Raw genomic sequence first — 13357 nt, forward strand, 5'->3', positions numbered from 1 at the left:
CTGGGCATTGCTGGGATTCGATTGGTTCATCAGCACTGGGATTGGAACGGCGGAAGAGTTGAGGAAGGTGAGCGAGGAGAGCACGTGGACGCGATCCCCAGGACAATGCAAAAGTACGGCGGCGGTGAGTTAGAGAGGGATCAGGATGGGCGCGCTGGTACCTGAGATAGTGGATGTTTGGTTTGGTTTCGAGAGAGTATTGCGCAAGTGTTTGTTGAAGTCGTCTGTCAAGGTTCGTATCCTGTGCGTTATCTTGGTGTTCTCTCCAGCTTCAGTGCTGTGCAGACGAAGCACCACGTGCGTCTCCCTATCTTTATTTGGCCCTTGATGGTCCGATGCATCTCCGCTTCCTCCACTTTTTTTACCAGCCTGTCTATGTCAAACCCTACTCAGATGACGGCGTTGCAAACTTCCCTATATCGTGCTCAGGACGTCTATGTGTTTGTGGTACCATAGTGAGCGGGCACGTTTTCCAGACCTACACACCACTTGGCACATGTCGCTCGAAGGGTGTACACAAATCGGCGCTGTCGTTCTGTTACGGAGACCGTTGCTGGTAAGTTAGTAACACTGTACCCATCAATTCATCCGATGTCCATAGACGTGCATGAAGGATTTTCTGGTCCCGACAACGTCAGGACAATACATGCAGAAATTACTCACTCCTACGTTCCTCCAAACTTCGCAGGGGGTCATTACGATGACCCAAGAGGCTGTCTCTTTCTCACTACGAAGAACGAGAGCGGCTACTAGATAACTGAAATATTATTTGATACGGCCTTCAGTATTTGCTAGGCAAGTTTTGCTCCTTTCTCGCGCAATGACTCAGAAGTATTAGAGTCGTCGGGCGCATTCTCTTGGGCGATCCACGAATGAGGCTGGAGATTTCTGTGTTTTCACCCTCAGTGCTTAGCATTGCTATATAGTAGCGTCCTTGATATGGTAGCGCAATTCAATATATCTATTTGTCATCACGGGACTTGTTGACTACTGACGGACGACCTAGCCAAACATTCGTTAATGTCTATCAAAGTGTGTATTCCATCTATCTCATGTACTTGCTGAAACGCACGAGCAAAGGCAAGGTCCACGGAAGATATATTACTCTCAATAAGGCCCCAACGATGCACATTTTCCGTGACCGGAACGTACAAACATACTGTGAAGAAATATGGAGGCGGGTTGGAACAACGCCCGCCCTAACACAAATATGCATATGAATTAGTAAGATCGTCCATATATACTTCGTCCATCAATGACTGCTATCGGCAGAAGGAGATGCACAGCAGAGGAACAACACAACACGAGCCCACCACGCGGGGTTCTTGATGCGTTTCGCCTTGTCGCTAGCTCTATCCGGTCGCCGAGCAGTATATAGTGCCTGTAGAGAAAAATTGAGATGCCAGCCATTGAGAACACATCCTCTAAAAGACGTACCTTTTTGTCATCTAGTGCAGGAACTTCGACAACAGGAGGACTGCGACGAGAGGAGGTACTGGGCCCTAGGCGTTGCCGAGATTCGATTGGTTTATTAGTGTTGGTTTGTGAATGCCGGAAGAGTTGGGAGAGGCTCTCGAGGAGCGCACGCGGACGCGATCCCCAGGACAGTGCAAAAGTACGGCGGTGATAACGCACAGGATCACGTCCTTGCACGTTATCGAAAAAGCCTGCTGGCACTTGACGGATGGGTGGACGTCGCGTAGCATTAGTCTAGAATGTCCATGTCGCATTCAATATCAAAATCGGAAAAAGGTACAACGTACGCCTGATAATGCCTTGTGCGGGTGGGACATGAGCGTGTTTCATTCTCGAAGAGCCATCAGATGATACATACCTTCTTTTTGAGTTTAGATTTTTGTGCCTAACTCAGCCATTGAGGATGAGATAGCGAGTATGAGTCAAGTTGGTACTCACATCAGGTACGGAGAGGAGGCCTTCTAGGCCAGATGTTTTGAGGATGGCTTGAATGTCCCACACATATGCGTTGTTATCAATACAACCTGTGGATAGCAGCTTTCCATCGGGGGAAAAGGCTGCACACGTGACATCCCTTTCGTGTTGGAGAGGTGAACCGACTTGGAGGTTAGTGTCAAGATTCCATAGCCGTGCTGTTTGATCCCATGACGTACTCGCAAGGAGGCGGTCATTTGAAAATAAAGTGAGGGAGGTGACAGGTTCATGTCCATGACCCTCCAGATCGGCGATTTGCTGCCATGTGGCAGTGTTGAATATCCTAATCAAGCCATTGCTTAACCCGGAGATGAGCTTCTTTTCATCCGACGTCCAGGTCAAGCTCCAAACATCGTCGATTGTCACGATGGAGAGCCGCTTGCCCGTCTTTGCATCCCAGATTTTGATATCTCCATTTTCGTTGTGTCCTCCTGCAGTCGCAATCATTGTTGCCTCGGGTGAGTAACTCACCGCATACACCGACGAGTGTCCCGTCTTGATCGGATTCAAACCTTTGACAGGCTCTCCACTCTCCACATCCCGCGCCCCTACCGTTCCATCAGAGAGTCCGCTCACAACTTGCTCACCATCTGGACTCCAGCACACTGATTCCACACTTTTAGTGTGCCCTTCCCATTTGGCAATGACTTTTTTTGTCTCAATGTCCCACACCCTCACCGTCCCGCCATAGCTTCCGCTTGCAAGAGTCTTGCCATTTGGAGACAATGCCATCGTTGCTGCCCCCACACCCCCTTCATCTTGCCACTGGCCACCTATCTGTGCACTGCTCTCTAGGTCCCATAGTCGAAGCGAGCCGTCAGATGAACATGTGATGATGCGCTGCCCGCCGGACAGGTGCACAACGCCGGATACGTGCCAGGGATGTCGCATCGTCTTGTAGGGGGTTACTTCTGACGTCCTCTTCATATTGGCAGCAGTGGAAGACATTGTTGACTATATGCAGGAGATATCCCTCAATATCGGTCGGTGAGTAGTCCTATCTTTTCCTCACTTCAGCCTCTCCTACTCAAAACAACCAGAGCATCACTCACGACAAAGCCCCACTCAGAACAATCTGACACGGGTTCACTCCACGCAAGAACGAGAGGGGCGCGCTGGTACCTGAGATAGTAGAGGTTTGCTTTGGTTTAGAGTGTGTGTTGCGCAAGTGTTTGTTGAAGTCGTCTGCCAAGGTTCGTATCCTGTGCGTTATATTGGTATTCTTTCCACAGCTTCACAGTGCTGTGCAGACGAAGCACCACGTGCGTCTCCCTATCTCTATTTGGCCCTTGATGGTCCGATGCATCTCCGCTTCCTCCACTTTTTTTTACCAGTCTGTCTACGTCTTACCCTACTTGGAGGAAGGTGTTGCACGCTTCTCTGTATTGTGCTCAGGACGTCGATTGTATCTATAGTGCAATGGTGAGCAGGCACGTTTTCCAGACCCACGCACTAATTTGTACATGTTGCTCGAAGTCAGTCTAGGTGTACACAAATTGGCGCTGTCGTTCTGTCACGGAGACCGTTGCTGGTAAGTTAGTAATGCTATCCTCATCAACCCATCCGATGTCTATGGACGTGCATGAAGAATTGTCCGATTCTGACAACGTCATGTATGCAGAAATTGCTCACTCCTGCATTCCTCTTATCTTCGCAAGGGGTCGTTACGACGATCCCGGAGGTTGTCTCTCTCTTACCTCAACTCTTTCTGGACGTTGGAAGGGCCCGCATGTCACTAGACTCACGACACGTGCCACTCAAGAAACCTTGACAGTCTCACTTTATCGAAGAATGAATCGGCTATTAGATAGCTGAGATATCATTTGATTTGACCCTTAGAATTTACTGCTTTATCGTGCAATAACTTGGAGAAGTATAAGAGTCGGGCACGCAATAAATAGCATCAGCACCTCTTTTCATAACCATACTCGCCATCGCAGAAATTGCTGAGCTCTTTTCCGCCTCGCTGCTCCCTTTGGACCACCGCACGCTATCTCATATGGCAATCGGAAGGCCGGATCTTCGCAATTTGCATCGCTTCTCTTGGGTGATTCACGACACCGTATCACAGCACAGATGAGCTCCACCGAAGAGGTGCCTTTGGATAACTCAGACATCGTTGTGTTTGTCTTTTAGGGTTGGGCAAGTACTTCGCTCTATCACGCAACGAAGAGTATCATAGTCTTCGGGCAAGCAATAGATGTCGTCGGCATCTCTTATTTCCGCTTGCCCCATGATGCGAACCATCATTATCAATGACCGGGCTTCTGACTAACTAGAAGCTCGGGCCATCTAACGATTGATACGATACTTTCCCGGGTTCGCGAATATATTTTGTTTTCTCCGAGGGAGAGATGCGCGGACCAATGGCCACATGGTCCACCCACGACTCATGCACATCTTCGCAGAAGTTTTAACTAACTCTGCACCACTCTGCTCAGGTCCTCGCCAAAGATATTTTACGACAGATGTGCCTGTGGACAGTACTTTATCTACCTACCGCATATCATAGTAAAGTGGTAATGAGCTAGAACTGAGCGAATGACCATGAAATTACGAAGAGGCTGTAATGCAGACAATCCAACTCCCAATGTTAGTGGAGGGCTCTTGTCGAGCACGATCGTTTTCTTATCTCTCAAAACCTCTGCCAGCTACATCCGGCGTGTTCAGACCTTTTAGGTTGTAACCACCTTATGTGTTGGACTTACCAAGTTGTCATTCAGTTCTCGCTAAGCCCCTTTTTTCCGTTATGCATGCCTCGGTAGGTTACTCCTGCATGGTGTCTTGAGCTTTCCGTTATGGGATGTTCTAGAGTTTCGCGTTGACCTCTCTGTTGACATTCCTGTCTAGTGCCCAGTCCTGCCACGGCAATTGAAAGTCAACCATTTTTTCAGCCTTGGAATCGACATAAAATAAAACAGAAGCACACACTCATCAGGATGATATAGCTCGGTCTGCCACATTCAATTCTTCCACCACTAGCTTTCAAATCATTCTCGGTCGCATTGGAAGAGTCAACGACCGAAGGAGTATCCATCGATGAGGGCTGGAAGGTTACATCATTTTCCTAACTGTCAGACTCGCTTGGATCTGTCCTTGGCTTGCATGCATTTTTCTGGCCCCATTATTGTTTTTGGTGGTGAATCTCGACAGTTTCTGTTAGACTGTCTAGGTTGGTATATACATACCTCGGGGATATATCTTGTGTTTCTGAGACGACCCTCGCAGGGCGTGAAGGTGAATTCCTTCTCATGGACGACAGACTAGTATTAAACAAAAAGGGTTCCGGCGCAATGACTGGGCCTAGTTGAGATGGACCTCCGAGGATTTATACACTGCAAAAATATTGTCAGCAAGTTTCGAATCATCCCCAAGAGAAACAGATTTTGGCTCCGTTGTGATCACCACTTGGCTAAGACCGATGAGAGGGACCTCCAACGAAACCATCCATGAGTAAATGTCAAGGTGTATTCCGATAGAAAAATATCTTGTTGTCAGCAGGTTTCGAACCTGCGTAGTCCAAGGGAAATAAATTTCAATTCTGTTGCGGTAGCCACTTTGGACAGGACGAAGTCGGGAGGAACCTCCGACGAAACTATCCATGAGCGAATCTTCAAGGCATGTTCCGATGAAAAAAACATGTGGTTCGGCGGGTTTCGCAGCTGCGCAGTCCATCTAGTCTCTGGAGAAACAGATTTTGATTCTGTTGGGGTAACCATTTGGCTAAGAGCAGCTAGTAAGATGAACTTCCGATGAAACTATCTATGAATGAATGTCAAGGTGTATTCCGATTAAAAATGTACCTTGTCATCAACAGGTTTCGAACCTGCGCAGTTCAAGGGCAACAGATTTCGATTCTGTGGTAGTCACTTTGGCCAGGCCACTTCCAAAGTGAAGGCGAACCTCCGATCATGAGTGAATATCGAGGTTTGATAAGAAGGAAAGTAATTTGTCGGCAGATTTTGAATCCGCACCACCTAAGAGAGCAGGTTTCCAATCTGTTCGAGTGTTATTTGGCTATAACTACTTAAGATGAACCTTGAAGGATTCATCCATGAGTGAACGTTCAAGGCATAATAACAAGAAAAAGATGGTTGAGTAGGTTTCGAACCTGCAACAGATTTTTGTCCTGTCATGCTTACCACTTTGATCAAGGTGGCCGCCTGCGTGCCAATCCATTGGTAGTAGAATCACGTGGAATCAGCAGCCATTTGCCGACGCAAAATGAAATAAAAAGGCTAGTTTGCGTTGAATTCGATGGACACAAAACATGTCAGGAATAAGCGACTCGAGGGCTGGCTCCAGCGCCGTTACGATTAAATAAACTTAGAGAATAAATAGGATACGACACTACGCATTTGCTTCCGCCAACTTCGCCGAAACGGAATGCGACTCACTGACACTGTCCTGCCCTGACCCAGCCGCCTGTGCCACGTTGGTCCCTTCTGCTGGAATCGATGTAGTCACTGCGAATGCTAAAGTCGTAGGTGCTGCTGGAGTATTTCGGGTCGACCAATCACGTGTAACTGCCCTCCCTCGTGCCACACGTATGATGATGAACAATTGCGTAATGCCCTATTGTAAAAACGAAATAAGCTAGTATGAAAAAGACGGATAACTCAGGTTTCTGCCTGCTCACCTGAACTTGGTTAATAGACAAGAAACATAGCGTGGAGACAGAGTCTGAATGCACAGAAAATCCAACTATATAGATGATGATGAAAACACTGTATGCCATGGCAGATTCGACGACCATGAGGATAATGGTGTCATACGTGCTAGAATCATATTCAGCCAACGCCATCTTCATCTGGCCTCGTATGGAGAGCAAACGTTTTGCCACGAGAATGGTATAAAGCGTGGTGTGCACCATTTGGAAGGCGAGGTATGCAAGTGTGGCGTTGATACTGTAAAATGGAGTCCCGGTACCCGCCTGAACCAAGACGACGATAGCTGCTACTGATCAAGGTGTCAGTGACTACGACCGTTTGGTAATCAATGTAAGTGCACCAATCATGCCAATATAGAGGGCGACCATGGGGACCATCACGCATCTCTCCCAATTCCATATCACGAAACATCGGTAAAGCTGAGTATTTCAAGCATCAGGCTTGCACATACAACAAACTATTCAACTCACAAGCAGTGCTTGCATCAACCACTCCGTGACGTAACCACTGGGTGAGACCGTCAACGCTGTGTAGATGGATAGCCAAAGGTGCTTACCAGCATATCGCCATGAAGTTGATACGGTAATTCATTACGTTCTTAATCAACGCAACGGGGCCACCAGGTGCATCACGAAGGTCTATCCAAATCATCTCCGTATATTTTGTATTGCCAGCAAGGCTTATCGTCCCAAGCGCGAACGTGATGAGGGTGTAACAAAGAAGCGTGCGGCGATTATTTGCAATTTTCTGCCCATTTCGGGGACGTTGCATGAGAGCAATCACCGCTTGTACAGTAAGGAGAAGGTATACGCCTATTATGGTACAGAGGTCAACCACCGAATTATCGTGTGTGGGCCGCAAACGCACCATATGATACACCCCCCAAAATCACTCCAATAAGACGAGACCGTTCAAGCGGCAGATCTGTCTGTGGGGTATAGGACATGACCGAAAAATTGGGAAGATCTGAGGGGATGTCGGGAAGATGTGTCCTAATATCTGGCACTGGCAGCGGTGAGAATAACTGGCAGGGTAGTTAGTTCTGGAGAAGAAACAGTCGTATGTGATAGAGTCTCGGAATAGAGTCTTCACCCGGGAGAAAGAATGGATCGATTGCGGCACACTGCGACACCGGTAAGTAGAAATCCTTTTACGTGAAGTGATAAAGACGAGGGTAACAAAGGGTTGATATATTAATTTAATCACCTACATTGCAACGTGCCGTGAAGACTTTGACGTGGGATCGAGCGAGAGAACGAAGTATCCTCAAGCGCAGCTTCAGGCGCTGAAACATAAGTTTCAAACTTCTCATGGCTATGCTAGATTATGAATTAGCTGCTCGTCCTGGACCCTAATGACATCTGCGTGCATACTGTTTATCAGACTCTTCTGGTGCCTTTTTCAGACTCGCCCTATGCACATCACAGTATTCAAGCAAACGAGTAAATGCTCACCCACCCTGTTAGGTATGTATTCGTGCCTTGACAGGAACGAATGACATCATCTTCATCTAGTCTGCTTTATCGTTCGACAATGCAGGAGCGAATGTGATGTTATTGACTGTCTAATTCACTTTATGTGACTGGCAGCAAGAAGGCAAAATATGGGTGCGACTCGCTGCCCCAAGGAATGTCATATCGGGTTCTGTAATTAAGAAGGTTAGAATCATAAGCAGGTAATGTAATCCTGTCATTGAATTGCGTATCCCACAGGTAAAAGGTTGACTGTTTGCTGCGGCAGTCATTATCATTGAATCAAAATCTGAGAAATCTGGGGTCATACCAGACAGTTGGTTCGCTTAGTACGCGTTCTGCAGTCCTACTGATAACCCCAACGCACGCATATCTAAAGTCGCCTCATCTTAGACGAATCGCGCATCTAAAACGGTCGGCAGAGACGGCAGACTGGCGGGGTACATCCTACACCAAGGCATTCGCAAATTTAGGATGATGGGGAACCTCAGACGAACGTACTATCCTCCATAGAGTATAATACTTTTTTACCACAAATATTGATTCGCTCCTGAACTGAGAAGGTCCGAACGGAACGCCGCTGAGCACCAGGGAGTGATGAAGCGAAGCTTGTGTTGACGTAAAATATCCGAAGCAGTGGCATGACATGGACATTCGGGAAGACCCTGTGGTGCTGGGGTGATAGTGTTGACAAGAGGTGCGAGTTCATGTCCGTTGTGGCTGAAGACACGTAACGTTAACTGTGGTGAGGTGCCAGATAGTCGTAGAATGAACAGATGCGCTGACCAGAAAGTAAGAAAGTTACATTTGCAGACCTTGCGTTACAGTTTCACGGAAACGGAAGTGTCCTGGAGGATCCGTCATGTACGTGATCGGTCACCTAATAGCATGCGTGATGGCAAAGTCTGTTAAACTTTTGATAGAGTCCAGGAAGTAATATGAACCCACGACGACAAAAGTACTTAGGGTCCAATTTTTGCGTAAGTTTGACATGGAAACCCTTTGACTCCCTGACAGCGGGCAAGTTCCAACTAGGATGATAAACTAGTGAGACGTTGGTCTGGAAGCTAACACCACTCGGACGCTTCACCACGTGATGATATCCATACCAAGGGGCAATCTCAACAACTCCTAGGCTGTGACAGTGATGTTGCATGTCCCCGATAGGATATCGACACCACTGTCGTAAAAAGTTGTCATCATCAGACACCTTCAAACAGTTCAAATTGTGTGATTTATCTGAAGCGGTGTTGGAGCACGTACCTGACCCTAAACAGTGACACTGGCTAACCTACATGAGAACGCCAGTAGATAGTAACCTGTCACTGGAGTATGTGTCTTCCAAGTCGGAATCACGAAATGTGTCAAGTCCTGTGAAAAACATGCGTAATTGATATGAGCGGTGCATAAAGTTTGGTTGGAACCAATTACTTGCGGTCGAGCAGCTAGGGCTTGTTACACATTCGATGTACCCCAGAAATGCCAGCGTGGAGCTTGGAACAACAGTAAATGTGGCATAACTACCTTCTGAGTCTTGCAAAAAGGAACTAGATCAGTATTCGCGACTCCAACCATCACCCATAGACTCATAACCTGATCACAAAATTTGCACATTAAGTGCCCCCTACAATAAGAGCTTAGTAGAACACCAAGCGAAGGCTGCTAACCTATCCAGCCACCGATCCCGCCAATCGGAACCCACCACAAGACTCAAGTGGGCGATTTGTGGACCTCGCGGATATGGGAAGAAATCGACAATTTGATTCATCTGTCCTTCTTGCGAAGAGGACAGTGTCAGGGCTGGCACTCTATTCTCATGAAAACTTTCAAGCTCTTCCCGTATGGTTCAACCCCTCGACGAGGACATTGACCAGAGGTCTGAAGCATGAGTACTCTCATACGGGTCCATAGTGCTGGCTGATGTGCAATTCGACCACGCGGTAGTGGTAAAGTCAATTGAAAGGCAGGAGCGGGACGACTGCCATTGAGTGATGCCGCGACGTGGTGGATGATCAGAACGGGACAGTCCTGGGCGCCGAACGAACTCACGCACCAACACATCATCTCATACGCAGACCCCACCGCTATTCATACCTATTTTCAACTTTTACTCGTTACCATAGCCCATAGCGCCCTTGGACGCCGTGCGCGTCTAAACAGTTCCTTTGTTTGTAGCGATCTATACAAATATAAATTCTCTCTCTTGTATGCTGGTCATTTTCAATTGGTCTTATAGGCAATCTTATCAATCGTGTTACTACGAGCACCAGGCAACAAAAAATACAACATGTGCACAGTGACAAAGGAGTGTGAGAGTCCGTCAAAGACAGACGCGAGGCATTTCAAAACGACCGCTATGCATCAGGCGAAGAAGGAAACAGAGGTGAACCTGGGTGTAAATATGTAGTGGTCACAGTACGCGAACGAGATCAAGATATTCATAGGCATGTGGGTGGTGTTTCAAGGGGAAAGGATCGGTGTCATTCACTCCACGCGAGTCTCGATCTCTTGAACCTCGACCTCGGCTATCTTCACTTTTTCGTCAGTGTATTCAGGAGGAGGGACGAAGTTGTTCTCTGCATCATGTTCGAACATGATGTATCCGTGACTGACCTCCTCTGGTCTCTCACCTCTGACGGTGCGATACACGAGGACAGACATCACCCAGAACATGCGAAGCAAAACACCGATTCCGCAACCTTTCCAAGGACATTAGCGATATTTTAGCGATACAAGGTAAGCACTCACCAAGAACGAACGCAACAGCACGACCCTCCCATAGGCCGAGGGCCATGATAGCGCGATGAACACGCATGAGGAAAGATCCAGCTTTCTTGTGCTTCATGTCATGATGGTTATGGCGGTGTGATCCAGCTTCGTGGTGGTGACGGTGAGATTCAGCTTCATGCTGGCGATAGACCCGTACGACGGGCTCATCAGGAAGAAGCTCCTTGACATCGCCTGAATTGTCGTTCTCAGAGGAACTGGTGGGAACGCTTGGTGTAATGGGTTGCCCGAACAAGGGAATGGGAAGGATATGAAGTTCTCCAGAAACTGAACCGGGGTTGCTGGCGACTTCGCCCTTGAATGCGTCATGATCACCCATCTCGATAAGAGGAAGGCCAAGAGCATGTCGGAATGCGTTTGACATGCGAAGTGCCTTCGCTTTCAGGGACGCGCCACAAAAGTGATGCTTCCCTTTGACTTCGGTGGAGGTGGTCATTACGATGCTCGGGCGCACCAAGCGGGCGATATTGTCGGAGTCATCATTACCATTCACGTTGGCATTGGCAAGCGCATGACCGAAGCGAATGTTTGCATTGGCATTTGAGGGTCTCTCAACTAAGATACGGAGGGGCTCCGCGCTGACTTGGCTGACTGTAATGGCGTCTCGACTCGTCAGTAAGATATCACATGCTCGCTCAAGTGAAACGTACCAATACCAGCCCCTGCAACAAGGATGGGAAGTATTGAGAGGCGCATTCGGCTTACTCTCAGAAAGATTTAGATGTCTAAGCTGGAAACTAAGGCTATAGACAACGGCGTCCACAAAATGAGATTTCTTTGAAGAATATAAGGGAGATGATTCAGACGTGGTGGTGGTGTGTGCTGTGATGTGGATGGCAGTGACTCTTGCCGTTAGTCATCATTGAAACTCCGCCCTCGGCCAAGCGCTGCCACAGCCAAGCTGTGTTGCTTTCGTTCTAAACATACACACGAACTGCGGCGCGCAGTATCATCATCAATGACAATGTTCCTAATTGAAAATGATCCACTTGCCCAAATTTCACGGATCTGTTCCAGTGTGAAGATAGTTTGACAGTAACTGCTGACGACAAGAATGGGTACTGCATGCTATTTATTTTTAAGAGAGCTAGCTTGCCATAACTATCTGTAGGTATCCTATCTACGGTGTCTCACTACTAATCTACACGTGAACAGCTACAGAACGATATCTGGGATTGCGCATATATGGTACTTATCTATGCAGCATGTAAGAGTCCTTGTCTTCAAAAATTTTTGACCGTGGCCAACCCTATCCATTTACTGTATAACTTCATACCTGATGGTATATCTCCTACGCATCCCCTTTGGACGTGGCTGCCTTGCTCTTAGAAATGTGGAACGTGACTCTACCCGCAGGTTCACCGTTCCCAAGCAACTCAAGTCCGACTGCTGTCAGGGTCTGTTAGCCAAGTACAACTCGTTTGAATACGTTCTGACTCACCTGCATTGGCGTTCTCGAGGAGGTCACCGAGACTTTGATTGTTCTCCGTCTTCTTGATGATCTTGTAGCTGAAGAAGCAACGGCGAGCGAAGACCTCGATTTCAATCGTGGAGGACTCCATGGCATCACTAATTCCCCATCAGTCTCAGCCTACAAGACATTTGCAGGGCATACAAGGTTATACTATCCTTCCAAACGGCAACATACTCGCCGTCTTTGGCGTACTTGGTAGTCTTCGATTGCTTCGTGAATTTGTCTCCCTTTATGCGGATGTAAAATTGTCCACTGAATAATCCGATTTTTTCTGGCAGCCCGCTTGCTTTGATGTCTACGACCAGTCATCAATAGCGGCTCGAACTTGCAGTCAACTAGGCGCACCAGTGATCTCGACCGACAACTGCGGCGGATGGACAGAATCATCGTCGTCTGATGATGACATATCAGGTACTTCAGTGGTTGGAGAAACGTCCTGGGATGGTGTTTTGTTTGACATAGCGTCGTGGCAGTATCCCAACTAGTTTCGATAGTAGTGGCAGGCTGTGGGGATTAGCGGGTATGACTTGTTTTCGCTGATTTTTATATGATCGCGGTTCAGTTTGTCCTGGCGCAATACGCCCATTCATATCCATTCGGCGACCTCCAGTATAGTATGGCGGCATGTCATCACCGAGATTTGGAAGAGAAGGGCGTTGTGACAGAACGATCACCTCCTGAGGAGTCTATTGTTCGTTCGAAAGACGATGACCGCGAAAGGAATAGGACCCTTTCAGGATGTATCATGTCCTCTATTTCTCAATCACTGGTAGGATTTCTACTAAACGTATCAAAGCGCCGATCACAGAAGATGGACGCGGAAGTAGCTCGCCCGACTTGTCAGGCGACACCTCTTGAAGCACAAGCAAACCTTGAGGCTTTATCCCTGCTTGCGCCTGCTAGCCATATATATTGAGGCAGTGCCACCAGTGATCGCCGGGAGGATACGCAAGACATGACGAACGCTCATGTTTGTTGGAGCAAATGACATGCTCTCATTTGGA

At 47.8% G+C, this 13357-nt stretch overlaps 5 protein-coding genes across 5 annotated transcripts; 2 read left to right on the forward strand and 3 right to left on the reverse strand.

Annotated features, from left to right (window-relative positions):
- The first annotated feature begins 1259 nt into the window (after positions 1–1259).
- BJ212DRAFT_1389222 (uncharacterized protein) lies at positions 1260–1866 on the forward strand. Its single transcript, XM_041336947.1, has 4 exons — positions 1260–1381; positions 1438–1710; positions 1764–1775; positions 1835–1866. Exons 1-2 carry the CDS (start codon positions 1329–1331, stop codon positions 1625–1627), a joined length of 243 nt encoding a protein of 80 aa, XP_041187583.1. The 5' UTR covers positions 1260–1328; the 3' UTR covers positions 1628–1710; positions 1764–1775; positions 1835–1866.
- A 1185-nt stretch (positions 1867–3051) lies between these two features.
- On the forward strand, positions 3052–3794 carry BJ212DRAFT_787721 (uncharacterized protein). Its single transcript, XM_041344074.1, has 4 exons — positions 3052–3143; positions 3191–3372; positions 3427–3481; positions 3539–3794. The coding sequence occupies exons 2-4, from the start codon at positions 3251–3253 to the stop codon at positions 3719–3721; spliced, it is 360 nt and encodes a 119-aa protein (XP_041187584.1). The 5' UTR covers positions 3052–3143; positions 3191–3250; the 3' UTR covers positions 3722–3794.
- A 2506-nt stretch (positions 3795–6300) lies between these two features.
- Positions 6301–7566, reverse strand: BJ212DRAFT_1303735 (uncharacterized protein; the record flags this gene model as incomplete). The annotated part of the gene is made up of 5 exons (XM_041333477.1): positions 6301–6525; positions 6590–6883; positions 7091–7127; positions 7177–7432; positions 7488–7566. The coding sequence occupies 5 exons, from the start codon at positions 7564–7566 to the stop codon at positions 6301–6303; spliced, it is 891 nt and encodes a 296-aa protein (XP_041187585.1).
- A 2685-nt stretch (positions 7567–10251) lies between these two features.
- BJ212DRAFT_1389254 (uncharacterized protein) lies at positions 10252–11723 on the reverse strand. Its single transcript, XM_041336948.1, has 3 exons — positions 11530–11723; positions 10841–11470; positions 10252–10791 (listed from the first exon to the last, which is right to left on the reverse strand). The coding sequence occupies exons 1-3, from the start codon at positions 11573–11575 to the stop codon at positions 10577–10579; spliced, it is 891 nt and encodes a 296-aa protein (XP_041187586.1). The 5' UTR covers positions 11576–11723; the 3' UTR covers positions 10252–10576.
- A 447-nt stretch (positions 11724–12170) lies between these two features.
- On the reverse strand, positions 12171–12813 carry BJ212DRAFT_1485987 (uncharacterized protein; the record flags this gene model as incomplete). Its single annotated transcript, XM_041341061.1, has 4 exons — positions 12171–12268; positions 12321–12448; positions 12495–12648; positions 12699–12813. The coding sequence occupies 4 exons, from the start codon at positions 12811–12813 to the stop codon at positions 12171–12173; spliced, it is 495 nt and encodes a 164-aa protein (XP_041187587.1).
- Between the last annotated feature and the right edge of the window lie 544 nt (positions 12814–13357).

The sequence above is a fragment of the Suillus subaureus genome (assembly GCF_016647635.1).
Source record: "Suillus subaureus strain MN1 chromosome Unknown BJ212scaffold_48, whole genome shotgun sequence".
NCBI classification, from domain to species: Eukaryota; Fungi; Basidiomycota; class Agaricomycetes; order Boletales; family Suillaceae; genus Suillus; species Suillus subaureus.